Here is a 26,162-nt window from a genome sequence, read left to right as displayed (position 1 = left end):
TTGAGCCAACTGTACAGGCTGGGTCTCTTAAAGGTCTGTCTTGACTCTTGGCATGAAGTGCCTCGACTGCTGAGATGGGAAAACATTGACAGAGACCTACCTGGGAACTCCTACTTTCCATGTTCTGACTGGCTGGGTGCTCTTCAGCTCTCAGACTGGGAATCTCCAGGGTAGAAAATGAGTCTCATGTCCAGCAGAGAGACAGCCACATATGTACCAGCACACTTCCCAGGAAGGAACTTTCTCCATCCCCCAGACAATCCCTCCTTCTTGGGGACCTCTGAGCTGGGAGAGGTCCCCTGTATGCAAAGATGTGCTCTCTGGGGTCTTGATTTGTGTGGCTGACCAGGGTAAATGCTGCATGCTCTGATGATTGACCTAAACTTCCTCTGGAGGTCACTGGCCGCTCCTGAGAACACACCCCCAACCCTGGTGAGTGCACTTCCTGCCCTAAGTAGGTAGAGAGCTTGGAGCCACATGGATTCAAGACCCAGCCCCTTCTACTTGAGCAAACAGTGAACTTTGTATACATGGGAAACTCAGTTCTTGTGAGGCTGAAACAGGAGATCCATTGTCCAAGATGATCCAGTGATAAAAGCCAGGCTGGTCCTAGACAGGACCTGAGGTCAGGAGAACGGAGCTTTAAAAGGGGAAGGGTTTGTGTATGGCTAAAGACACTTCTCAGGGTTGTGAGGATCATTCACATTATGTTTACAAAAACAACCAGCAAGTCAGGTGAGGTGGCTCATGCCTGTAATCCTAGCCACTCAGGAGACTGAGATCCGAGGATGGCGGTTCAAAGTCAGCCAGGGCTAAAGTCCGTGAGACTCATGTCCAGTTAACCACTGGAAAAGTGGAAGTGATGCTGTGGCTCTAGGGGTAGGGTGGTAGCCTTGAGCTGAAGAGCTCAGGGACAGTGCCCAGGCCCAGAGTTCAAGCTTCACGACTGACAAAAAAAAAGCAACCAGCACACTCTGTTTTTTTTTTTTTGCACAAGTCCACACAAAGCAATGAAATATTTATTAAACACCTAGCACTTTTCAGTGAATCAATTCCTTAGTTACAATTCTGTAGGTATTATGATCCTGTCTGAGCCCAGAACAGAGAAGTAAGGAGAAGCTAGCCCAGGTGCTACAGGAAGAGTCAGAACCTCATTAATCCTCCTTGCAACTGCTGCTTTCTATGTCCCAGCAGCTGGACACATCCTCCCCTGGGCTCCCTCGCCTTCAGTTGTTGGTTAATTCTACCCATCCATCTCAGTTTTGAAGTCTTCCCCCAAGATCGCCCACTTGATTCACCCTGCGTTTATTGTCCCTTCTAAAAACTGCTCTAATTCCCTACACGTCCCTTTTCCAAAGGACCCCTACCAATCTGTGAGCTCTGGGAAGCTGCATAGTTAGTTGGCTTGCTCACTGCCTGGCAGAAAAAGGGCCCTCAATAAGTATTTGTTTAACACATACAACTCAGCTGTGTACAGGTCTCGAGCACGCAGTCAACAGTGCCGTGCTGTGGAGGGTGGGACAGACAATCAAGAGGATCAATCAGTCAAGATTCAGCCTAGGGGTGATCCGCTTGCAGGTCTGGAGGAGGCAGGCTGGAGGGAGGAGTGGTGGCACTGGGCAGTGGCACAGACCAGTGGAGTATTCCCGAGGCCTGAATACCTTGACCACAGACCCTGCCTACATAGATCATTTGGTCCCAGGTTCCAGAACCCTTCCTGCCATCCCCCTGAAACCTGGAAGACTCCCTGTTGTTTGCTGGTCGCTGCGTGGCACTGCTCTGTTCCCTGTTTCCCTATGTAAGAGTTTGCCATCTGTCTCCAGCAGCGATTGATAGGAAACAAGCTTCGCTGTCTGAAGAACAGAAGGCGCACTGAGACTGGCGCTGGGCGCAGGGGGCTCACGCCGGTCATCCTGGCTACTCGGGAGGCTGAGATCTGAGGACCGCAGCTCAAAGCCAACAAGAAAGTCAGGGAGACTCTAATCTCCATTTACCACCCAAAACCCCGGGAGTGGAGCTGTGGCTCCAAGTGGTAGCGCGCTAGTCTGGAGACTGACAAAGCTCAGGGTCAGGGTCTAGGCTCTGCGCTCAAGCCGACAAAGAGAGGAGGGCAGATCACCGCAGCCAGGAGTCCTAGCGGGTGGATGGGAGGAAGGCTGCTGAACACGGCGGACGGACGCAGGGAGCCCGCTCCGGCCCCAGGGTTTTCCCAACGCTGTCTTTGTTCTCTGCCTGGTAGGATGCGCGAGGTCCCCGGGCCCGAGGACTCGGAGCCGGGCGGCGGCGAGGCTCCGTGCGCGGCGGCGTCGTGCCACGCGCAGCGCGTCCTGCAGACCCTCAACGCGTACCGGCGGAGCGGCATCCTCACCGACGTGGTGCTGCGCGCCGGCGGCCGCGACTTCCCCTGTCACCGCGCGGCGCTCGGCGCGGCCAGCGCCTACTTCCGCGGCCTGTTCGCCGCCGGCCGGCCGGAGCGCGGCCTGACGGTGGTCCCGGTGGTGCCCGAGTCACCGGGCCTGGGGCCCGCGGCGGCGGCCGCGGCGCTGGCGGTGGTGCTGGACTACGTGTACGGCGCGGGCGTGCGGCTGCGCGCCGAGGACCAGGCGGCCGCGGTGCTGGCGCTGGCCGAGCGGCTGGGCGTGGCGGGGCTGCGCGAGGCGTGCGCGCGCTTCCTCGAGGGCCGCCTGCGCGCCGCCAACAGCCTGGCGCTGCGCCGCGTGGCCTCCGCCTTCTCGCTCGCCCCCCTGGCCGAGCGCTGCGGCCGCGTGCTGCGCCAGGCGTTCGCCGAGGTGGCGCGCCACGCCGACTTCCTGGAGCTGACCCCGGACGAGCTGGCGGCGCTGCTGGCCGACCCCGCCCTGGGCGTGGCGCGCGAGGAGGCCGTGTTCGAGGCGGCCATGCGCTGGGTGCGCCACGACGCGCCGGCCCGCCGCGGGCAGCTGCGGCGCCTGCTGGAGCACGTGCGCCTGCCGCTGCTGGCGCCCGCCTACTTCCTGGAGAAGGTGGAGGCCGACGAGCTGCTGCGGGCCTGCGGCGAGTGCCGTCCGCTGCTGCTCGAGGCCCGCGCCTGCTTCATTCTGGGCCGCGAGGCCGGAGCGCTGCGGGCCCGGCCGCGCAGGTAGGGCCGCCTCCCCGCCCCTGCCGGCCCCCGGCGAAGCCCGCCACCAGCTCCTCCCTCCGCCGTCCACCGGGCCGCCCCGCGCCTTCACTGCCAGGCCCCAATTGGCTCAGGCGGGCCTCTCGGAATTCAGTTGTCTTTTTCCTGCCTTGTGGAAACGTTCCAGTAAGGGAGGCAGGAACAGAACCCTCAGGTGCCAAGTGCTTACTCGGCCCAGCCTGCTTGCTCTCTGGGAGCCCATGGTCCCAGTGTGAGATCTAAACAGGCAGGAGGAGCATGGGGTGGGGGTGGGGGGGGTCAGGCAGGGGTGGAAAGAAAGGCCTGCTTGGGCCCCTGCTATGTCAGCTTGGGAAACTATAGGTATAGTCTCCCCCCGCCACACACACACACCACCTTCCCATCCTCACTTGGAACAGAAAACAGAGCTGACCCTGTTTCTCTACCCCATCTCTAACTAAGCACAGGTACAAGGCTTAGGGTTTGTGGGGGGAGTCGGGAAAACGCTGGCTAAAGGGTCTGGTGTACCTGAAGAGTGAGGTACCTGAAGGATCAGTGGGGGCAGGTGTTGCACCGCCGAGAAGTCTTGTTCAAAGGACTAAGTAAAAGAGAATGGCTTTAAGAGATGGATAGACCCGCTGGGTGCGGTGGCGCACACCTACAATCTTCATGACTCAGGAGGCTGGGATTTGGAGGATCACGTTGAAAACCAGCCTAGATAGACAGAAAACGTTGGACTGGAGGTATGGTTCACATGGTAGAATGCCAGTGCAAGTCCAGGGAAGAGACCTTGAGGTCAAGCAAGACTGAGAGTGAGAAAGGGGAGGGAGGGGGAACAGAATTAGCATCTGGAGAAGTAGAGTGTGACTCAGTAATACGGTGCTTGCCTAGCAAATACAAGTTCAAGCTCTTGGTAGTGCCCCCCCCCCCCAAAGAAAAGCTGCTATTGGATATTCACTGAGCAGGGGCAAGGTTTAGGATGGTAGAACACCTGCCTTGCCTCATTGGTGAGTATAGATTGAGAATTAGTGATTTTTCTCTCCTTTAATAGCCAGAAAGAGGGTTGAGAGTGGCAGGGGCCAGTGGGGGCCAAGGTGTGGCAGGGCGGAAAGGCTGAGCTGCGTGTTCAGCAAGAGGGTGACAGAGGGTGGCAACTTGTGTGTGGGACATCACGCACTGGTTTATCCCTATGCCAGATTCATGGACCTAGCGGAAGTGATCGTGGTGATCGGTGGTTGTGACCGGAAGGGTCTCCTGAAGCTGCCTTTTGCTGATGCCTACCATCCAGAGAGCCAGTGCTGGACCCCGCTGCCCAGCTTGCCTGGCTACACCCGCTCAGAGTTTGCTGCTTGCGTGCTTCGAAATGACATCTATGTTTCCGGTGAGGGCAGGCTTGTGGCAGACGCCCCGAGGGATTGGCTCATCACCTCTCACACACTGCCTTCTTTACTCCAGTGCACATGTCGTGTTGAGACTCTCTGGTAACCTGTTATTGGCTGAAGTGGTGATACCTGTGTCCTTCAGCTGAACGCTGAGCTTGCAACCCTTGAGGTTAAGCTCTGGGTTTGATCTTTGCTCTAACAAAAGGCCAGGTGGTCTTCAGCAGATCTCTAAGCAGGTGTAATCATCCTAACACCTCAAGGAGGGAAGAGACTAGAAAACATAAAGGTGTGGAAGGGTTGGTTTTGGAGTCATCCTTACCTCTGCCCTTCCTGTGCAGGTGGCTCTGTGTCACTTGTCCCCAGCACATCCTTCATGCTTGTCTTTGGATCTGACTGACTTTCTGGTTCTTTGGGGGACACGGGGCAGGTTGCAAGAGGACGTGGGGCAACAGTTGCTGCTTTCTCCTTAGGCGGCCACATCCACAGCCGTGATGTGTGGATGTTTAGCTCCCACCTGCATACCTGGATTAAGGTAGCTTCGCTGCACAAGGGCAGGTGGAGACACAAGATGGTAGCCTTGCAAGGGCAGGTAGGTAACGGCTGCAAGCTGCTGTCCTGGAACCCAGAGCACAGATCTGTGACCATCCTGGGGGAGGGCCCCCTCCAAGACCCCTTTAAGCAGGTATTCTACCCCATGAGCCACTCTAGCACCCCCAAAATCTTTCTTTGTAAAAAGGCCTGAAATGAGAGAGGGGCTTGCCCCAAGATCACACAATAATGAGAATGCTAACAATAACCATTTTGGTACACAATAGTCTCTGGGTATTTATAGGCTCTGGGGCTAAACAATGTAGAATTGAATCTTGACTACCATCTAAGACAAATTATGTGTAATGTTTACATACATGAGTAAATGTATATATGTACATAATGCATTTGCATATATATATGCATATGTATTGTACATGTGTGTGTGTGTGTATATATATATGTATCTAGCAATATGACTAACTTCTGTAAACTACATCCCAAATTCAGAAACATAGAAAGGCTTCTAAAGCTAAGTAGGGTGGTAAAATCCCTAATAAACAACTCCCTGTTAGGAAACATCAGCTTAGTGCCGTGCATGGCACTGCTCCAGCCTGCCTCACTGATCCGGGCGGGCTAAGGAAACTCAGGAACCCAGCACCTAGGCGATGGCAGGCCGCACTGGGATGAACACACACACACACACACACACACACACACACACACACACGGGATGCCCCTGGCTGTAACTCTAGGCACCCTCCACCCCTGTCCTCACAGCTGTTCGCGGTGGGCGGCTTCGACGGCTTTCAGCGCTTGCACAGTGTGGAGCGCTACGACCCCTTCTCCAACACATGGATGGCCGTGGCGCCCTTGCCCACGGCCGTGAGCTCGGCGGCAGTGGCGCCCTGCGCAGGCCGGCTCTACGTGATCGCAGGCGCCGGGCAGGATGGCCTCAACACCAACACGGTGGGTTTAGGCGGGGGCATGGGATACTGCAGGAAAGCAGTGTGCCGGGGTAGACCGGAGTGTGGTCAGCACAGAATGCTTGGACTCCTTGGCGGGGTGGGGTGGGGTGGGGGTGATGGTACTAGGGCTTGAACTCAGGGCCTGGGCACTGCCCCTGACCTTCTGTATGCCAGCCTAAAGCTCTTGCACTTAAGCCCCAACTCCACTTCCAGCTCACTTTTGGTGGTCTGTTCGGGATCAGTCTCTGGGAGGGGCCAGGAGTTTGGCCTAGGGGTAGAGTGCTTGCCTAGCAAGCACGAAGACCTGGGTTCGATTCCTCAGTACCACATATATAGAAAAAGCCAGAAGTGGTGCTGTGGCTCAAGTGGTAGAGCTCTAGCCTTGAGAAAGCCCAAGGTCAGTGCCCAGGCCCTGAGTTCAAACCCCAGGACTGGCAAAAATAATAAATAAAAACAGTCTCTGGGACTTTCATGCTCAAGCTGGCTTCAAATCTCAATCCTCAGACTAAGCCTCTTGCGAAGTTATTATGACAGGCATGAGCCACCAGAGCTTCATAGGCTTACAAAAAATGAAAGCAGGGATAGGATTAAAGCAGTTTTCCTCTGATTAAAATAATAATATTGAGGCCGGGAGCATAGCCTAGTGGTAGAGTGCTCACCTAGCATGCATAAAGCCCTGGGTTCAATTCCTTGGCATCACATACTCAGAAAAAGCTAGAAGTGGTGCTATGGTTCAAGTGGCAGAGTGCTAGCTTTGAGCAAAAAGTGTCCAAGGATAGTGCCCAGGCCCTCAGTTCAAGCCCCAGGACTGGAAAAAACCAAACAATATTGAAATAATAGTCACCTACTGCCCCACCATCGAGGGATAACTATTGTGAATGTTTTTGTGTTGGCTTCCCAGCTCCCACAGAATTGACTTTCACTGTCTGGTTTCTTTTACTGTAAAACGAGGCCTGCTTCCTGGTCTCGTTTCAGTATGAGTAGTCTGCACAGTTAGAACTCTCCACCCGTCATTTGGGCAGCTGTAATATCCACTGAATAATGAACTGCAGTATACCTATGCTCTACTGTTGGGCATTTGGGCTTTCTGAATAGAAGTAAACCTTCGTGTCACCACCCCACTCCACTCCTGCCATCCTCACAGTCCTGTAGTCCTGAGACCAGAACCTTTCCCAAACTAGTACCACTCCCCCTCCTCCCTATCCTAACACCAGTGTTCTAGCAAACTTTCCACAGCCTCCTGTGGCATCAGCTTTAGGTGGCCGATTTTGTACTGTCACCACCCAGCAGTGATTTTTTCAGGCCGTTCTGGGAGTCTCCAAGGAAAAACTGAGAGACTGGGTGAAGGTAGGCAGGTAGTCAAGTAGAGGTATGCATCCCCAGAAAGGGACCAGGAGAACAAGGGAAGGATTGATAATTGTGCAAAAAGAAATGTACATTTAACCTGAGGATGTAACTAACCCCTTTATATGTCACTTTGTGGGGGGAGGGGGAGAGCAATCTGGGGGGCTTGAACTCAGACTCTGGGTGCTGTCCCTGAGCTTTGATGCTCAAGGCTAGTGCTCTACCACTTGAGCTATACTGCCACTTTTGGCTTTTTTGGTTTAGTTTATTGGAAATGAGAGTCTCACAGACTTTCCTGCTCAGGCTGGCTTGGGATCACGATCCTCAGATATCTCCCTGGGTAGCCAGGGTTGTAGATGTGAGTCACCAGCACTGGGCTTGTACATTACCTTTTTTTTTTTGCCAGTCGTGGGACTTGAACTCAGGGCCTGAGCACTGTCCTTGGACTTTTTCTCAAGGCTAGAGCTCTACACTTGAGCCACAACACCACTTCCAGCTTTTTGCTATGTATGTGGTACCGAGGAATCAAACCCAGGTCTTTGTGAATGCTAGGCAAGCACTCTACCACTAGGCCAAACTCCCGGCCCCTGTACATCGCCTTTATAATAAAGATTTAACGTTTTTTTTTAAAAAAGGGGTTCAGGGAATCATAAACACCTATGAACCTGAGAAACCCGTGGACTGCTGCAGCAAGCAGTGGGGATGCAAGATACCTCAGCTAGAATTGCTCCTGACCCCAGAGTTCAGGGAAAGGTCAACCATGAATGTGGCTAGACACACATCTCTGTGGGGACCTGCAGACAGGACCTGTCTCCTGAGATACACTCCTCCCCACTTGTGACATGTTCAAAAGACTGATTCCCTAAGGCAACTACTGCTCCCTTCCATCCTGTGTGGGTACAGCTTTGAAGCTGGGGTGGCATTTGAAACATGAGTCGGCTTTTAACAAAGGATGTACAAGAGCTGGGAGAAAAAGTAGAACTAGGCTGAACACTGGAGGACAGGGTCAGTGGACACAGTGGGTATTATGCTCAGCATCCCGAGAGGGGTGAAAGAATGTAGGTAGTAGGGTCACTGGGGGAGGCTTCATCACCCCTGCTTTTCCACCCCTTAGGTGCAGTGCTTTCACCCCAAGGAGGACCGGTGGAGCCTGCGGTCGCCAGCACCTTTCTCACAGCGATGTCTTGAGGCTGTCTCCCTTGAGGACACCATCTATGTAGTAGGAGGCCTCATGAGCAAAATCTTCACCTATGACCCAGGCACAGATGCCTGGAGGGAGGTAGCTGTCCTCCCCAGCCCTGTGGTAAGTTGAGGCTCCTGGCATGGTCCTCACCTGGGTCTGATCCAGTCCATTTGTAAGGCTCTGGAACTTGGAGGTGGTGGGTCTCAGGCATGGCTCTGGATAAGTGGCCCGATTAGGCCATATTAGGGCAGAGCCTGGGCTGCAGTCTTGAGGGGGATCCAGTGAACCTTACCTAACTTGAAAGAGCAAACGACAGGATAAGCTTTGCATTAATAATGAAAGGCAGTCCAGGTCCAAGAAGCTCTGACTCCTACAGCTCTCTCTCCCTTGAAATTCAAGAGACTATGCAGAAGTGTGATTGGTCTTGTGGGATCTACCCATTCTGGCCTTTGGTAATCTTAAAACTGACTTTTAAGCCTAACATCCTAAGACAGGAGTGTGATTGTTATTGCTAGTGTACTGGTCATATGCCAGACAAGGGACCATGTACAATGCTTTATGTAAACCCCTTTAACTGTGAAGAGAATCCTGTAAAGGTAGTTGACCACACACTGCAGATGAGATCTAAAGCCCAGCATAGTTACATGACTTTTCTAGGCCATTCATATAGTGCCTGTCTCCCTACCATCCATCCAGCTGCCTGTTTATACTAGACCAGCCAGGAACTGAGGGGACCCTAGATTGGACCCCATAGATAATTGTCATTCTGTGTCCACATAGGAGAACTGTGGAGTGACAGTGTGCGATGGGAAGGTCCACATCCTTGGTGGGAGAGATGACCATGGGGAAAGTACTGACAGGGTCTTCACCTTTGACCCCAGCAGTGGGCAGGTGGAGGCCCAGCCACCTCTGCAGCGCTGCACCAGCTCCCACGGATGTGTCACCATTGTCCAGAGCCTGGACAAGTGACTCAGATTCCACAACTCAGCCAGACACAGGGAGACTGAGGCACAGCACTTCTCCCCTCCTGGCACCTCCATGTAAATAGCTCTTTAATTTATTGTCCCTTTTTCTTATAAATAAAATGTTCAAAGATTGGGTCTGTGTTCCAGCTCAAGCCCACATCTACTCTTTATCTTACTACATTTGAGCTACTCACTACCTTAAGACTGAGTCATTTCAAACAAGCACTAGGAATTTATTTTTCAGTTGTGGAGGCAAGAAACCCAAGATCAAGGAACAGTAGATCCAGTGCAGGGTATGGGGTCTGCTTCAATAGCACTGCAGCTTCCTGCTGGAGAGGTGCAAGACAGTTCACTTAGGAGAGGTTCCACCTCATAATAACACCAACCCCAAGTGACTTAATTACTCAACAGAGGCCATACCTCTTAACACTGGTCAGACTGGGTGTTAAGACTTTGGTGGGGGAGGACACCTATATTCAGCCCATAGCACACCAACCTTACTGTAAAAATGCCAAAACCTATTTTATGCAAAGTGGGCATCAGAGCCACAGGCCAGGTTGTGTACCCAGGCTTGCCAGATCCCTATCAGTGTAAGCACTGCTGCCATTATAAAACTTGCTGTGGCCTGGGGCTCCAGTAACAGTGACAACTGCTGGACAAGGTAGCTCAGCGAGTGAACAAAGCACAAGCCCATGGGAGATTGAGCCAAGCAGTCTGTGCCTGTGGCTCAGAGGTCAGAAGCCCTGCAAGGGCCCATCTGCAGTCCCATCATTTGTACCAAGATTGCTTTTTTGGAGTGTCATCTGCTCCCAAAACTCCTACAAGGGCTGGCCCACACCCTTCCATCTTCCAAAGCCCCAGGGCTTTGGCTGCAGGGTATCTCCAGCTGGGGATGGCCCATCACAGCCACAAAAGCCTAAACCCCAGCTGAGCTCAGCTCACAAATTACCAGATTAAGGAGCCCATGACCATCTGGACACATCTGATAATGGTAGCAGAGTGGGGGATGGAGTCCCAGCCCCACAGAGCCTGCCTGACCCCATCCCACAAAACTAAAGCACCATATTTCTTGCCTACCCAGGAAAAGGAGCATGTCCAGGGTAGGCCCTTTATCAGGAGTGGGCACTGCAAGTGCCAGGCAGTGACTCTCATATCCCATTTTGCTTCTCCATGCCTCCTACCACCATGAGCTGTGAAGCAAGCTTAAGATTACCAGATTGGTGAGCAGTACAAGCCAGAATTTGAACTTATGTTTAGCCACCTCTAAACCCCCCCCCCCTTTCCATAGTGTCTCATAGGTTCCATTAATCTGAAAAAACCTTGTTGGGCACATATGGTTTGTACATGTAAGTTGTGTTTGAATGCTGTCTCTGCCTCTAGGGAGTCAACTGGAGGGGAGACATGGTTTAAGTGGGATTAATCACATCCACAGAACTAAGCAAAGGGAAACAGTCCTGCATTGAAATCTAACTTTAATGGAAACCATTTTATGTATAGCCTCTCCTGTTTAGTCACCAGCTCACTGTACCTTATAGGCTGCCCTTACCATTCTCTTGTACCTCTTTTGCCAGACCCTCAAACAGAAACAATGCAGTATAGCATTGCAGAAACCACCGACCTAAAAATCTTGTTTCTGAGGAAGTTCTGATTTCTTGTGGTACTGGAGATTGAATACCAGATGGACTAGTGTTGATAGGCAAGTACTTTTACCACTTCGGCTAAACACACACAAGTTCTTGAGGGTTTTAAAGCAGAGTATCTTTATACTGGACTTGGATATACCTCAAAAAAAAAAGTCTTACATTTCAAAGCTGTACCTTTCCAGGCAACTGAAGAATTCAAAGGATGTAGCTCCCCTAGCTAAGCAAAGGGCTGTGAATGGGTCAGCAGCTAACCCACCAATGAGGGCAAGATGAATCCATCACTGCTTTGCCTGTTCAGACATGCACCTGCCAGGCTGCCACTGCTAGCAAGAGGCAACTTCATTTGAATTTCAGATAGCAGGCTTCATTGCTTCACTTGTGAAAATGAGCACTTTGGACCAGCCATCTCTCAGACCAAAGTTCTCATGTTTCTTGGCTCTTAAAAAACACAAGTAGAGCCGGGAGTTTGGCCTAGTGGTAGAGTGCTTGCCTAACATGCACGAAGACCCAAGTTCGATTCCTCAGTACCACATAAATAGAAAAAAGCTGGAAGTGGTGCTGAGGATCAAGTGGTAGAGCTCCAGCCTTGAGAAAGTCCAAGGACAGTGCTCAGGCCCTGAACTGAAGCCCAGGACTGGCAAAAATAAAATAAAAAGCACAAGTAGGGGCTGGGAATATCCTAGTGGTAGAGTGCTTGCCTCATATGCATAATTCCCTGGCACCACATACACAGAAAAAGCCAAAAGTGGTATTGTGGCTCAAGCAGTAGAGCACTAGCCTTGAACACAAGAACCAAGTTTAAGCCTCCATGCTAGCCAAAAATAATTAACTGCTGGGTTGTGGAGCTCACCCCTGTAACCCTAGTTACTCCTCATACTGATCATGCTGTTAATAGTTGTGTTTGCCCTGGGGCTTAGTTGGGTGCTGTTTAAGGCTTTACTCCACTTCCAGCTTTCTTCTGGTGGCTTACTGTGGACTTTCTTGCTTCGAACTGAAGTGCTGCAGCAGAAAGGTGCTCCCTTTACTATGGCCGATATTGTCAGTCTTTCAATGAGAAGCTTCAGTGCTTCCCATGTCAAAAGCCTCATTTCTACCAGTGGATTCCTAGGACCAATTTCACAGTGTATTTTTGGCTGCCTTACCCACCAGAAAGAGGCATTACATAATACATTGGGAACTGCTGGTTTTACTTTTTTTGCCAGTCCTAGGCTTGAGCTCAGGGGCTGAGCACTGTCCTTGGACTTTCTCAAGGTTAGAGCTCAACCACTTGAGCCCACTTCCGGCTTTTTTCTATCTGAGGTAGGTTGTTAATGATGAAACAAACACTTTTGTCAGGTGTGCTCCCAGCACTATTCACTCAAGATTACTAAAGCACAACGTATACTGCAGTTTGGCCTAGTGCAGTTCAGTGCACTAGCCAGGCACACCCCAAGCCTATGAAAGCTGTCATTAAAGGGAAGTCTTTGCACGAGCCATGCTTCCACACGTCATGTAGTTTTCAGGCCAACTTGCCCTTCACTATTTTCACCTGAATAAAGTTAAAAACATCCAATTTGTTACAAAATAGATACTAAGATTACCAATTTTGCTATTCCTAAGTGTAATGGCTAAAACCATAGGATTTAGAAATGTTATTCTAGTGAAAGCTTTATATTGCTTAGCTGAATTTATTTCTGAGCTTTAAGCTCAATGGCACAGGAACACCTCTATACTTTGTATATGCTGAGGATTAAATGACTAAATAGCATAATATGGTCAAACATAAAAGATTTCCTTATGAACCAAGAAATATGTATCAAAACATATTTCCTTCTTGGCTAGAGCTATAACTCGTGGTATGGCATACACTTATTATGTGCAGAAGACCTCTTCTAATGCTGCGATCCCGAGCCAGACAACCATGGTGTGGTCCTGCAGACAGAAGCCTTTGAGGTTTCACAATGTATTTCTCTGGTCAGCTCTGCTTGGGCCCTCCAGTTCTGGTTGTTATACCAAACATGGTTTAAGCCAAAAGGATAAGCAAGGCTGTGCAGGCCAACATCACCTACTGGACAGACAGTCTAGTAAGGCTTTAGGTCTTGTACATGATTTTATTAGATGTCTCTAGAGCACCATCCAGGCTCCAGATACAGCTACCAAAGAGATCCTGAAATCAAATAAAACACAGTTATAAGAGACCTGGAAAGGAGAAAGAGTGTCTTAAAAATCTTCAGCAAATAAGGCATGGTAATCAAAGGAACACTTGAGACTATTTTGTTATACAAACAGGCCACAACCCTACACTACTTCTGCCTTCCTGTGCTAGAATCACAGGCCTGTATCACCGAGCCAGCCAGGGCACAAAAAATCCGTGAGACTCTTTATCTCCAATTAACCAACAGAAAACTGGAAGTGACGTTGTGACTTAAGAAGCAGAGCACTACACTTGAGCTTAAAGAGCTCAGGGACAACACTCAGGCCCAGCAGAGTTCAAGTCCCACAACTGACTAAAAAAAGAAAAAAAAAAAAAAAAAAAAGAAACCATCCCCATTCCAACAGTTTGTGAAGGTTTAAAGGTGGGCCCCAGGATTTCTATATGTATTCTCCCACCCAAAGCAGAGAAACCCAACTTTATTACCAGTGTGAATCAGAATAGAAAAAAAAAAAGGAATAGAGCTGGGTGTGGTAGCTCAGGCCTGTAACCCTAGATATCAGGAGGCTGAGACCTGAGGATCAGGGGATCAGGATTCAAAGAGCCAACTGGGTACAAAAGGACCTGAGACTCATCTCCAATTAATCTCTAGAAAACAGGAAGTGGGGCTTAGCTCAAGCTAGAGCTCAGGGACAATGCTGCAGCCTCCAGGGCCCCCTGCAGACATACCTGTTTAAGCTGTAGGGACTGGCTGTGGCATGGCAGGCTGTTCTGGCTTTCCACCCTTCTGTTCTGAGATGGGGGTAGTTGGCAGGATCTCATCTTTAGGCTCCACAATGCTCACATGGTCAGGCAGGGGCTTCTTAGGGCCAATCTTACCACTTGGGTCCCAGGGCAGCATGATCTTTACTTTGATGCCCAGCACACCTAGATAAAGAACATGAAAGAATTAGGACCTACCTGGGTTTCCTGGACACCTACCACAGGACAGAGCAGTTTGCCCAAACATTGCTAAACCAGCTGTCCCTTCTCAGACAAATGCCTCTAAATCAATCAGTGAACAGGACACTTTTGCAAAAGGAACCCATGCACAGCACCACAGAACGTGGCACTGACAAGGACCAGAAGCAGAATGTGACCTTTCTGACTCGTCATCGTATCATCACTGAAGGGTACAGGTGGCTAATGGCAAAGCAATTATGATTTTGTCTCAACAATGCATCTGTACAGTGTACACTTCTGTCTAGCTACTTCCAGGGTGAACCTTACCAAATATGGAGGTTTCTACGAAAGGCAACCTGCTAATGCCCATTGCAGTAGAACCCCTAGCTACTCACCCTGTCGGAGTAGCACATGGCGCACTGCAGTGTCAACATAGTAGTTCACAGGGTCCCCACTGTGGATCATCAGGCCATCCACAAACTTCATGGACTTAGCCCTCTGTCCCCGCAGTTTTCCAGACACCACGACCTCACAGCCCTTGGCCCCACTCTCCATGATGAACCGGAGCACACCATAGCAAGCCCTTTGAAGAACAAGAAATCCACCTGTGATTACCAAAGAGAATTTATCCACTCCACCAATTTTAAAACACAAGACTGGGTCTTCACTGACTTTCAGTTTAGTGGAAAACAAACCTAACCAGAAAACAGCATCTCTCTTGTACTGTGCTCCTACCCAATCCTATGCTGTTTCCCCCAGGAAACTAATGTCAACCTCCCACCAATCAGGTGCTTGCCAATCTTGCCCCAGAACGCTGAAAAAAACCTTAGCTCTTGAAGGAGACTCAGTGCCAAGAACATGCTTAGGTTTGAGGACTTCCTAGACAGAAGGCTTAAGGCAGATTATTGGCTGGGACACACCTCCACTTTCCTATTCACATCCTCCTCTACAAAGTAAAATTGAACAAAACAACCCCCTGCGCTCCCATAGCATTGACCACCTTTGATAGCTAGTTACTGGTATCATTAGCCCAGTTCAGTGGAGACATAGATAGGCACTGTTATTGGCCTAACTGGAAGAAATCATATGATTTTATAATGTAATCATTTAGTCACAAAAACGGTGGACATGTCACACTCTGATCCACACAGGGGAATGACCAGGTCATCTTGGAACACTTACCTCCGCACAGCAAGCCCTCCCAGGAGTTTGTAGCGCAGAGACTCTGCCTGTGCAATGGCACACAGTCCTCTTGTGGCCACCTTTTCCGCATAAAGCTTTAAAGAAACAAGGCACATCCTGTTACCTTCACCAGTTTTCCATAAAAATCCAGCACTGTCATCACACAAGATTCTCTATGTATCACTGTCCCACTCGTACATTTTCTATTCCCACAAGCACAGCAACACTGTGCTATTTATTACCTACCCACCACAACACTAGGGAGAGAGAGACTATGAGGGTAGCCAATTTGTTCTATATATTGTCTATATAGCTAAGTGAAATGAAAATTTTGCAGATGTGTTACTTCTGTAGAAACAAGCACACTGCTATTTTTTTGAGACAAGGCCTTGCTACATAGTTCAGTCTAGCTTTAGAGCCTAAATCAGGAAGGTTGTGGCTCAAAGGCAGCAGGAGCAAATTCAGCATGACACCATCTCAACAAGTAGGCATGGTCCTTACCCTTGTGATCCCTGCAACACCAGAGATGAGGTAAAAGACTGAGGGGAGGACTGAGGCCCTATCTGAAAAATAGTGCTTCCAAGGTAATCCATTCAAGTTCAAGATAATGAGATAAACCAGGACAACTCACCTCTACACTGCCCTCAGGGAAGCCAAATCTTTTCTGAACTACTGCAGTCAATTCCCGAATTCGTCGACCTTTCTCACCAAGAACATTCTGTGTTCTGGGGGATAAAGAGACAATTAGTGACTAAGAAAACCTTACTTGCCCGCCAAGAGACACAATTTTAAGCAATAAAAACCAAGACAAAATCCTTACGGTGCAGCTTTAAGAAAGAAAAACTGCAGTTTCCAACACCAGATACACTGGTTGTGTGTCTCCTTTTAAGCATATACAAAACAGACACCCCTAGTTAATACAAAGATTAGAGATAAGTCAATCCAGATAGTCCACTAAGACTTTCAATCCAAATTTTTACCTGGTAGCTAAGATGATAATTTCTGTCCTGGTGGGCGTAACTCGGACCTCAACTCCAGAGTAGCCATCTTCAGCCAGCTCTCGAGTAAGAAATTCATTCAGTTCAGCTTTGAAGATGCCATCAGCAACAAACTAAGCAGAAAAGCAGGCTCAATATTATGATGTGTATGGACGCGGGATTACTTTCCTCTGAACTGCATCCTTCAACACCCTTGTTCCTACGGGAACACAGCAACCCTTCTCAGACAAATGCCTCGAAGTCATCTTTAGGAAGTTTTTTCTGCCAGAGCTCCTTAAGCTGTACCACAGAACGCAGCACAGAGTGGAGCTGTCTGGGCAGAAATAATACTCCCCAGTCAGACTCGTCATCATCTCTTCATCGAAGGGGTTTAGGAACTTGTTATGAGCGGCCTGAGGTGGCGGGTTCGGTTCACTCGGCTCAACAGGGGAACTGCTCCTTGTGGCTCATCCTAACAGACAAGTGGCAAACCGTCCACTTGTAAAGCGATTGCTCTTTTCCCCAGTCCTCTTCTCCGGGCTGACGGAACTGAAGCCTGAGGGAAGCTCCGCTCGCTGCGCGGTGCGCGCAGCCTTCCGTCCCGAGGCCTCCGGGGTCGGGGGCGGCACGCGTCCGGCGCGGGGACCCCAGGCCACGCGCTCTCCAAACGCCGCGCGTCTGCTAATTTTGTCGGCCGAAACCTGCTCGCCAGCGGCTTCGGAGGAACAGGCAGGGCGAGCGGAGCTCATCTCCCCGGAACCGGAGAAATCCGCCTCTCCCTTCCTGCCACATCTCGCCTACCGGCGCGGGCCTGGCACTCAATCCGCCGCCATCCACGCCCCTCGGGAACGCCTAACGGCTATAACCGCCTCGTGGGGCAGGACACGGGCCCGCGAGTCTCCCAGTGACACCCTGAGGAGACCCTGGCCCCGCGAGGCGAGGCAGTTGCCGGGAAACAGGCCCAGTTGCTCACCTTCCTCTTCTTGGAAATTTGCACCGCCATCTTGCCGCTGCGCGACGTAGAGAGGAAAAGAGATAGCTCGCGGGCGGAAGTGGGTATAAGGAGCGTGGTGTGACGACACAACTGTGCGACACCGACGCTTGCCGGTGCTCATGGGAAATGTAGTTTTACGTGAAGAAAGCGTCTCAGGGTGAGCACTGAGAATTGAGCTTTGAAGCCAGCCCAGGAAGTAAAGTCCTTGATGCTCTTACCTCTTATTAACTATCAAAAAATCGGAGATAGAGCTATGGCTCAAAAGGTACAGCATTCGCCTTGAACCAGAAAGCTCTGGGACAGTGCCCAAGCCCTTGAGTTCAAACCCCAGGTCTGGCATTAAATAATGCATAAATACTTTCACATATGACGTGGGAAGTTAAAACAAGAAAAATAAAATGCAAAGAGTCACAAACATACAGATTTCTGGTCACAACAGCATGAATGTCTTTGCCTGAATACAAAGTCTTATTCATAACTCTTTTCACAGAAATCCCAATGTCTCTTAACTAGAAGAGAAATCCACATGATCATTACTGTCACCTCTGGCCACATGTGGCTGCTGAGTAACTGAGATGTGGTTAGTCTTGAATGGTAAAGAGCTGTAAGTATAAATTACACATTAGACTTTTTGGGGGGCAGGGGGTCATGGGGCTTGAACTCTGCCTGTGTGCTGTCCCTGAACTCTTCAGCTCAAGGCTACCACCCTACTCCTGGGCCTGGGCCCTGTCCCTGAGCTCTTCAGCTCCAGACTACTGCCCTACCCTTGAGCCAAGCCCCACTTTCCTTTTTGTAGAGATTAATTGGAGATAAGAGTCTCAGGCTACTTGTCCGGGCTGGCTTTGAAACTTGATCCTCAGATCAAGTAGCTAGGATTACAGGCTTGAGCCACTGCATCCGGCTTACACACTAGACCTTTAAGTATAAGAAATACAACACAGGGGCCAGGAGTTTGGCCTAGTGGTTAAAGTGCTTGCCTAGCATGCATGAAGACGCGGGTTTGATTCCTCGGTTCCACATACATAGAAAAAAGCTGGAAGTGGTGCTGAGGCTCAAGTGGTAGAGCTCTAGCCTTGAGAAAATTCCAAGGACAGTGCTCAGGCCCTGAGCTCAAGCCCAGCACTGGCAAAAAAAAAAAAAAAAGAAATACAATACAAATTTTATGTTGATCATATATTGAAACAGTATCTTTAGATATGAGTAAAATAGATTATTAAACACAAGTTCACCATTGTATTGCTTTTTTTTCACCCACATAACTACTAGAAAATTTAGAATGATATGTGTGGCAACATTTGAGAGTTTCATTACCTTCTGTTGGATAATACTTTTGTAATTTTTTCAATGGCAGAGAGGCATTGTGTTTTACTTGACTTCATGTCTATGAGATTTGACACAGCAATTAGAAGAGGGTGGGCAACTAGTAATGTTCACAAACTGAATGAGCAAGCAAAAAGATTGATAAGGAGAGGTAAAGAAAAATCACTCTAGCCATGCAGTGGCTCACGCCTGTAATCTTAGCTACTCAGGAGGCTGAGACCTGAGGATCACAGTTCAAAGTCAGCCTGGGGCATGCAAGTCTGGGAAACTCTTTTCTTCAATTAACCAGAAAACCAGAAGTGGCTCTGTGGCTCAAAGTGATAGATCACTAGCTTTAAGCTGAAAAACTCAGGGACATTACTCAAGTCCAGAGTTCAAGCCCCATGACCGACCAAAAAAAACAAAAAATCACTTTTCAGCTAGGCACTTGTGGCTCACAACTATAGTCTCAGCTACTCCTATAATTTCAGCTAATCCTAGCTGAGATATGAGGATCACAGTTCAAAGCCAGGCCAGGCAGAAAAGTATGAGGTTCTCTAATCTTATTTCCAATAAACCACTCAGAAAAAAAAAAAAAAAACCTGAAAGTGTCACTGTGGCTCAAATGGTAGAGTCCTAGCCTTGAACACGTAAAGAAGGCTCCAGGACAGAGCCTAGGCCTCGATTTCAAGCCCTGGGACTGGCAAAAAACAAAACAAAACAAAACAAAAAACTCAATGTTATCAGCCAGAAACCAATGGCTCATGTCTAAGGCTGAGCTATGAGGATCAAGGGAGGATCAAGGTATAGGGGTTGGCCAGGCTGGAAGAGCCAGAGGTTTACCATCTGTGAGTTAGGGTTTATTGTCACAGGCTTATGGCTCTGGGCTATAGTTAGAGACTTAAGGCTCTAGGCTCTTCTAGTTGGCTGCTTACTTCTCTGGGTTTTATCCACCAGTATCCAGCATGCGCAGCTGTTGTAGTCCTCAGCTTCCAGTGGCGTGGGCTGCAGCGGGGAACAGCAGGGAGCAGTATGAAGTAGTGAACACTGATGCTCACGCCTGTATTCCATTCTAGCTAACCAGAAGGCTGAGATCTGAGGATCCAAGCCAGCATAGGGGGAGATTTTTATCTCCCACGAACTAGCAAAAAGTTGGAACTGAAGGTGTAGCACAAGTGGCAGACTGCCAGCCTTAAGCAAAACAAACAAACAAAAAAAGCTAAGGGAGAATGTGAAGTCCTGAGTTTAAGCTTTGGTACTGGTACACATGTATGCTCTCCCCCCCCATACACACACACACACACACACACACACACACACAGAGGCTAGGAGGTAGAACCTTCTAGTGTTAGAGCCCTACAGGCCTTGATTAAGTGCTGGGACCTTTGGCTCTGTAGCAATGGTTGTTACAGCTCTGAGGCCTAGAGCACTGGAGAGAGGAGGGGGAAGTAGGACAGCTACAGCCGAAGGCTGCCCAGGGCTGGCAAGGGTTAGGAGGAAGAGGGCAGTCTCACTGCCAGGCAGGGAAAACCAACGGGCTCTGCTTGAAGAGGACCCAGAGACAGGAAGCTTGTCCAGTTTAATTCTAGACCTTCCCCACACGGTGCATACCACGCTTGCCAGCAACCAAAACCAGCGTCATGATCAATTTCATTACAGAAAGGAAAAGAGCACTCAGACTAATTTCCAGCATTATCAGATGTCAACACTTTCAGATGAAGCAGTTAGTTACTCTTCTAATTTTCTTATGTCCACAGGAATGTGAATGCCACAGAAATTAGCTGCTTGCAATTATCTACTTAAAAACACACAAGTTTTCCTTGGACAGTTGTAGGCATTATGCCGTTTCCCTCCCTTCTGCCACTTCTGCTTCCATTCCTCACAACCCTAGGAATATCTTTGTGCATCCTGGAAACACCAGAGTTCCCAGCGGAGCTGTCCTATGACCTCTTCCCTGTCCATGCCCCTTGCGTTGCTTAACTCTTCACTGGTCTTGCTGGGTAATTTTCCAAGCAGATCCTGAGCAGCTAGATATTTTGCCAGTCCAAAGATCCATTAAAATGTTATTCCTTTCCACTCTTATTTGTTTACTTACCAAGAAGGCTCAAGCTGGGTGTGGTAGTGCATGCCTGTAATCCCAGCACTTGAGAGGCTGAGGCAAAAGGATAATGAGTTTGAGATCAACCTAGGCTAAAAGTGAGATCTAATCTAAAAATAAAATATATTCTAAATGAGAATCCTAGCAGACCGGGAAAAATAACAGTATAGAAAGAACTGTTATATAAATTGACAATATATTGACAATTTCATATGTCAGTAGCTATATTTATTAAGAATTTATGGGCTAGGAGTTTAGCCCAGTGGTACAGTGCTTGCCTAGCATGGGAAAATCCAGGTTTGATTTCTTGGTACCACATATACAGAAAAAGCCAGAAGTGGTGCTGTGGCTCAAGTGGTAGAGCTCTAGCCTTGAGAAAGCCCAGGGATAGTGCTCAGGCCCTGAGTTCAAGCCCTGCGACTGGCAAAAAAAAAAAAGAATTTATAATGTACCAGGCAAGCACTGTGCTAAAAACTTCATGTTGAATGCTGGATGCCAGTGGTTCATGCCTGTAATCCTAGCTACTCAGTAAGCTCAGCTATGAGGATTGACGTTCAAAGCCAGCTTACACAGAAAATTCCTCAAGATTTTTTTTTGCCAGTCCTGGGGCTTGAACTCAGGGCCTGAGCACTATATGGTACCAAGGAATCAAACCCAGGGCTTTGTGCATACTAGGCAAGCACTCTACCACTAGGCTACACTCCTGGCCTGTCCTCAAGATTCTTATATCCAGTTAAGGAACAAAAAGCCATATGTATGGGTATGGCTAGAATGCTAGCCTTGAACAAAATAGCATAGGGACAGTATGCAGGCTCTGAGTTCAAACCCCAGTACCAGCACCAAAAATAAATGAATAGCTTTATGTACATTATATAATATGTACATAAACAGTGATGTTTAACTTGGCACCACACTGCTACTTACTAAAACAAAAGGAGATTCTTACCAGACTTAAAAATCTAGCTCCCCAAACTCAACTATTTATTCATATGAAGAATTTAAAGGATCAGGTAACATCCTTTTCCAAAAAAAAAAGTGCTAATTTTCCATCCACAGATGGACAGGTTAAGAGACACGAAGACATCTTAATGGTAGTGATAGCAGTGGAGGCAACTGGTCAAAACAGTGAAGAAGCCAAGTGCTGGCGGCTCACACCTACAATCCTATCTTTTCAGGAGGCTGAGATCCAGAGCCAGCCTCTGCAGGAAAGTCCATGAGATTCTTCTCTCCAATGAACTGTCCCCCCAAAGCTGGGAGTAGAGCTGTGGCTGGTAGAATGGTAGCCTTGAGCAATAGAAGCTCAAGGAGAGGGCTCAGGCCTTGAGACCAACTCCTAGGATCAGCACCAGAAAAGAAAATAACATTGATGACCAAAAGTTCAAAAAGGGATGGAAGCATGGCTCAAGGGGTTGAGCTCTTAAGCCGTGAGTTCAAACCCAGTATAATAAAAAAAAGAACTATAAAGCCATGAAGTCATGACCGAAATTCCTTCTGTCCCCATAAAATGAGAACAGTATACTAGGTACGCGGGATAAATGATTTGAGAATGACAAGGCCGGCGGGGTCCCCGCAGCGGGGATAGGATGCCTCGGGAGCGCAGCTTGGGAGAGCAGCCGCTAGAGGGCGGCAGAGCGCAGCGGGCGCAGCCACTCAACCGGGAAAACGCTGCACCTGCCCCGCGGCCTACAGGCCAAGCGAGGCTGATGGCGCTGTTGAGTAGCAATGCAACGCCAGCCACACGTGTAAGTTCAACTTTTCCAGTAGCCGCTTACAAATTTTCGTATTTTTAGCTCCAGTTATACAAAGTTTATCGGACAGCACCCAGACTCTGAGTTCAAACACACACACACACACATGCAAGCGCACACATGCACATGTACAAATTAGTACAATGAAGCCAAGAGGCAGTGGCTCATGTCTGTAAGCCTAAGGAAAGAAAGTCCATGGGACTCTGATCTCAAATTAACTAGCAAAAAACGTTTCACAGTCTTTAGTGCCTGGGCTGGCTTTGAACCGTGATCCTCAGACCTCAGCCTCCTGAGGAGCTAGGATTACAGGTGTGAGCCACCACATTGAGCTTCATCCATCCATCTATCCATCTATCCTTCCTCTCTCTCTCTCTCTTCCTCCCTCTCCCTCTCCCTTTCCCTTTCTCTCTTCCTCCCTGTCTTTCTTTCTTTTTGTGCTGGTCCTGGGGCTTGAACTCAGAGCCTGGGCACTGTCTCTGAGCTTTTATGCCCAAGGGTAGTGCTCAGTAGAGCAGAGCTAGGAGAGGTGGCTCATACCTTTAATCCTAACTACTCAGGGGACTGAGATCTAAGGGTCGAGGTACAAAGCCATCCTGGGTGTGAAAGTCTGTGAGACTCTTATCTCCAATTAACCACCAAAAAACTGGAAGTGGTGCTGTGGCTCAACATGGTAGAGAACTAACCTTGAGCTGAAGAGTTAAGGGACAGTGCCCAGGCCCAGAGTTCAAGCCCCATGACTGACCCCTCCACCAAAAAATGAATCTCACAGACTTTCCTGCCCAGTCTGGCTTTGAACCTCAGTTCTCAGATCTCAGCCTCCTGAGTAGCAAAGATTATAGGCATGTGCCACCAGCACCAGTACTAGGGCTTGAACTCAGGGCCTGGGTGCTATCCCTTAGCTTTTTCACTTACGGCTGGTACTCTGCCACTTGTTCCACTGCTCTACTTCAGCATTTTGGTGGTTAATTGGAGATAGGAGTCTCAAGGACTTTCCTGCCTGGACTGGCTTCAAATCTCAATCCTCAGATCTCAGCCTCCCGAGCAGCTAGGATTACAGATGTGAGCCATTGGCACCTGGCTTCGGTTGTTTGGAGATAAGAATCTTAGTGCCCAAGACAACCTATAATTTATGATCCTCCTTCTCAACCTCCACAGGGCTGGGATTACAAATACGGATGACCACACCCAGGTTTTCCCAACTGAAATTTCATAATCATATAAAGGAAAAGATTATCACTTAAATTTTACAAAAAAAAAACCCAACAAACCTCTGTAAAAACAATTTAGTTATTTGCTGATAAGTGACCACCACTTACTGAGTCTTTGCCAAGTGTCAGATGTTTTCCTGTTTTATTTTTTTTTAGCATGTTTTAAACATTTCATTGCCAGAAAGCCACTTCATGCAATACATTCTGTATTGTGCAGAGAAGAGAGGTTAACAGTTGGGCAGGGGCAGGGGTGAGACTGCAATCCAGACTGTCTGGCTCCAGAGTCTGAGCTCCACCCTGTGCCACCCCTGCAGTGCTCAGTCTTCCAGACAAGCGACCTACACGGCAGAGCCAGGCTTCCGAGACTGGCATGGGAGGGCCCCTTCACCCTCTGCCCTCTGCCTGCCTTTCCAGCCTGAGCCCACAGCAGCCCCTGATCTGTGCCCACCTGCTTGCCTCTGTGTTTATGCCTATTCTTCCTCTCCCTCTGAGCTCCCTTTTCCACCTGCGAAGTCTCTTCTGCCAGTCTTTTGGCTTCCTCAGAAAGGCTGTCACTGTCTCCAGCCTTTGAGCCCCCATCCTGACCTTTCTGACCAGACCCATGTGCTCTAGGTCTGGGTTTCCAGGGGCTGATTACGTGACTGTGACCTTGTAAATGAATCTGGAATCCAGTTCCTCATACCAGGCTGTCAGCTTCCTGCTGGGGATAAGGACCAGGCTGAGCCTGACAGGCCCAGGATTGGTTCCTGGCTCTTCCACCCACTCTGTGGGTGCCTTAAACAAAAAGGTTCATTCACCATGCCTGAAGTGTGTCAGGAATGTTTTGGGTAATAGGTGTGAGCTCTTGATACATGGCATGTAATTAAAAAAAGAATGTTCAGGGCCGGGAGTTTGGCCTAGTGGTTAAAGTGCTTGCCTAGCATGCACAAAGACCCGGGTTCGATTCCTCGGTAGTGCTGAGGCTCAAGTGGTAGAGCTCTAGCCTTGAGAAAGTCCAAGGACAGTGCTCAGGCCCTGAGCTCAAGCCCAGGACTGGCAAAAAAAAAAAAAAAAAAGAATGTTCAGGGGCTGGAAGTTTGGCCTAGTGGTAGAGCGCTTGCCTAGCATGCACAAAAGACCTGGGTTTGATTCCTCAGTACCACATACATAGAAAAAAGCCAGAAGTGGTGTTGTGGCTCAAGTGGTAGAGTTCTAGCCTTGAGGAAGCCCAAGGACAGTGCTCAGGCCCTGAGTTCAAGCCCAGGACTGGCAAAAAACAAAAAAAAAATTACAAAAAGATTGTTCATTGTAGCAAAAGATTAGAGACCACCCAAAATCCCAATGCTACAGAATTGTTTTTAACAAGTTCTAGTGTGGCTACGGAAATGTATATAATGAAGCCATGAAGAAAAGATGGCACCATGTGTAGTTGGGGTAAATCATGTTGTGAGATTAAAAAGAGGAAAGAGCAGAGTAGTGTAGGAAATGTGACAGTTTGTGTAAAACCTGAAAAGCAAGGCTGTGCATATGAGTGCTAATATATGCGCTACATGTCTGTATAAGGAATTCCAGAAAAAACTCAGACATGGTCTCTGGATAATGAGTTTCAGGACTGCACTTCAGAGCCATGGAAGATTGCAAACATTTTACTTATAAAAAAAAACAAAAACTAGGGGCCGGGAGTTTGGCCTAGTGGTTAAAGTGCTTGCCTAGCATGCACGAAGACCCAGGTTCAATTCCTCGGTACCACATGCATAGGAAAAAAAAAAGCCAGAAGTGGTGCTGAGGCTCAAGTGGTAGAGCTCTAGCCTTGAGAAAGTCCAAGGACAATGCTCAGGCCCTGAGTTCAAGCCCACGACTGGCAAAAGAAAAAAAAAAACTATTCCCAGCCCTCCATTGTATTTTTTAAAATGCACAATTTAGGGCCACGAATGTGGCCTCGTGGTAGAGTGCTTGCTTGCCAAGTATGAAGCCCTGGGTTCAATTCCTCGGTACCACATACACAGAAAAAGCCAAAAGTAGGGCCGTTACTCAAATGGTAATGCACTAACTTTGAGAAAGTTCAAGGATAGTGCTCGGGCACTGAATCCTAGCCCGAGGACCGGCAAAAAAAAAAAAAAAAAAAACACAATTTATTCTTGTACAGAGTTGAGAAAATGTGCAAAATTTGATATGCCTTTTTTTCCCATGAACTTCCTAACTTGCATTAATGAACACTGGTGACAGGTGTGCCTCCACATTCTTGTGTGACTTGGGGAGGAAGGGACGAAGGGAAGCAGATGGAGGGGGAGGGGATGACTCTGCTTCTCAACCTTGGCACTGTGGACATTTTGGTCACAAAAATTCTTAGAGTATACGCTAAAGTCCCAGAAGATAAGCAGGGTGAAGGAGTAAGTGCTTTTAGAGTTTTATGTTCTTAATTTTTTCCCCTGCTTCCTAACTAGCATGTAAGCGTCATAAGGGAGCTGGATTTGCT

At 48.9% G+C, this 26,162-nt stretch overlaps 2 protein-coding genes and 2 non-coding genes across 4 annotated transcripts; 1 reads left to right on the top strand and 3 right to left on the bottom strand.

Annotated features, from left to right (window-relative positions):
- Positions 1–2,212: 2,212 nt before the first annotated feature.
- Positions 2,213–9,618, top strand: Klhl35 (kelch like family member 35). The gene is made up of 6 exons (XM_090349116.1): positions 2,213–3,118; positions 4,312–4,496; positions 4,968–5,086; positions 5,806–5,994; positions 8,452–8,640; positions 9,301–9,618. The coding sequence occupies exons 1-6, from the start codon at positions 2,241–2,243 to the stop codon at positions 9,487–9,489; spliced, it is 1,749 nt and encodes a 582-aa protein (XP_090205242.1). The 5' UTR covers positions 2,213–2,240; the 3' UTR covers positions 9,490–9,618.
- A 3,580-nt stretch (positions 9,619–13,198) lies between these two features.
- Rps3 (ribosomal protein S3) lies at positions 13,199–17,411 on the bottom strand. The gene is made up of 7 exons (XM_090348432.1): positions 17,334–17,411; positions 16,364–16,494; positions 16,015–16,108; positions 15,384–15,478; positions 14,597–14,784; positions 13,989–14,186; positions 13,199–13,274 (listed from the first exon to the last, which is right to left on the bottom strand). Exons 1-6 carry the CDS (start codon positions 17,361–17,363, stop codon positions 13,993–13,995), a joined length of 732 nt encoding a protein of 243 aa, XP_090204558.1. The 5' UTR covers positions 17,364–17,411; the 3' UTR covers positions 13,199–13,274; positions 13,989–13,992.
- LOC150053505 (small nucleolar RNA SNORD15) lies at positions 14,285–14,430 on the bottom strand. Its single transcript, XR_016538219.1, has one exon. It is a non-coding gene; the product is annotated as a small nucleolar RNA SNORD15 (small nucleolar RNA).
- On the bottom strand, positions 16,599–16,747 carry LOC150053504 (small nucleolar RNA SNORD15). Its single transcript, XR_016538220.1, has one exon. It is a non-coding gene; the product is annotated as a small nucleolar RNA SNORD15 (small nucleolar RNA).
- Positions 17,412–26,162: the final 8,751 nt, after the last annotated feature.

The sequence above is a fragment of the Megascapheus bottae genome, chromosome 16 (genome assembly GCF_031878675.1).
Source record: "Megascapheus bottae isolate mThoBot1 chromosome 16, mThoBot2.hap1, whole genome shotgun sequence".
Classification (NCBI taxonomy): Eukaryota; Metazoa; Chordata; class Mammalia; order Rodentia; family Geomyidae; genus Megascapheus; species Megascapheus bottae.
This window is presented reverse-complemented; position numbering and strand designations above follow the sequence as displayed.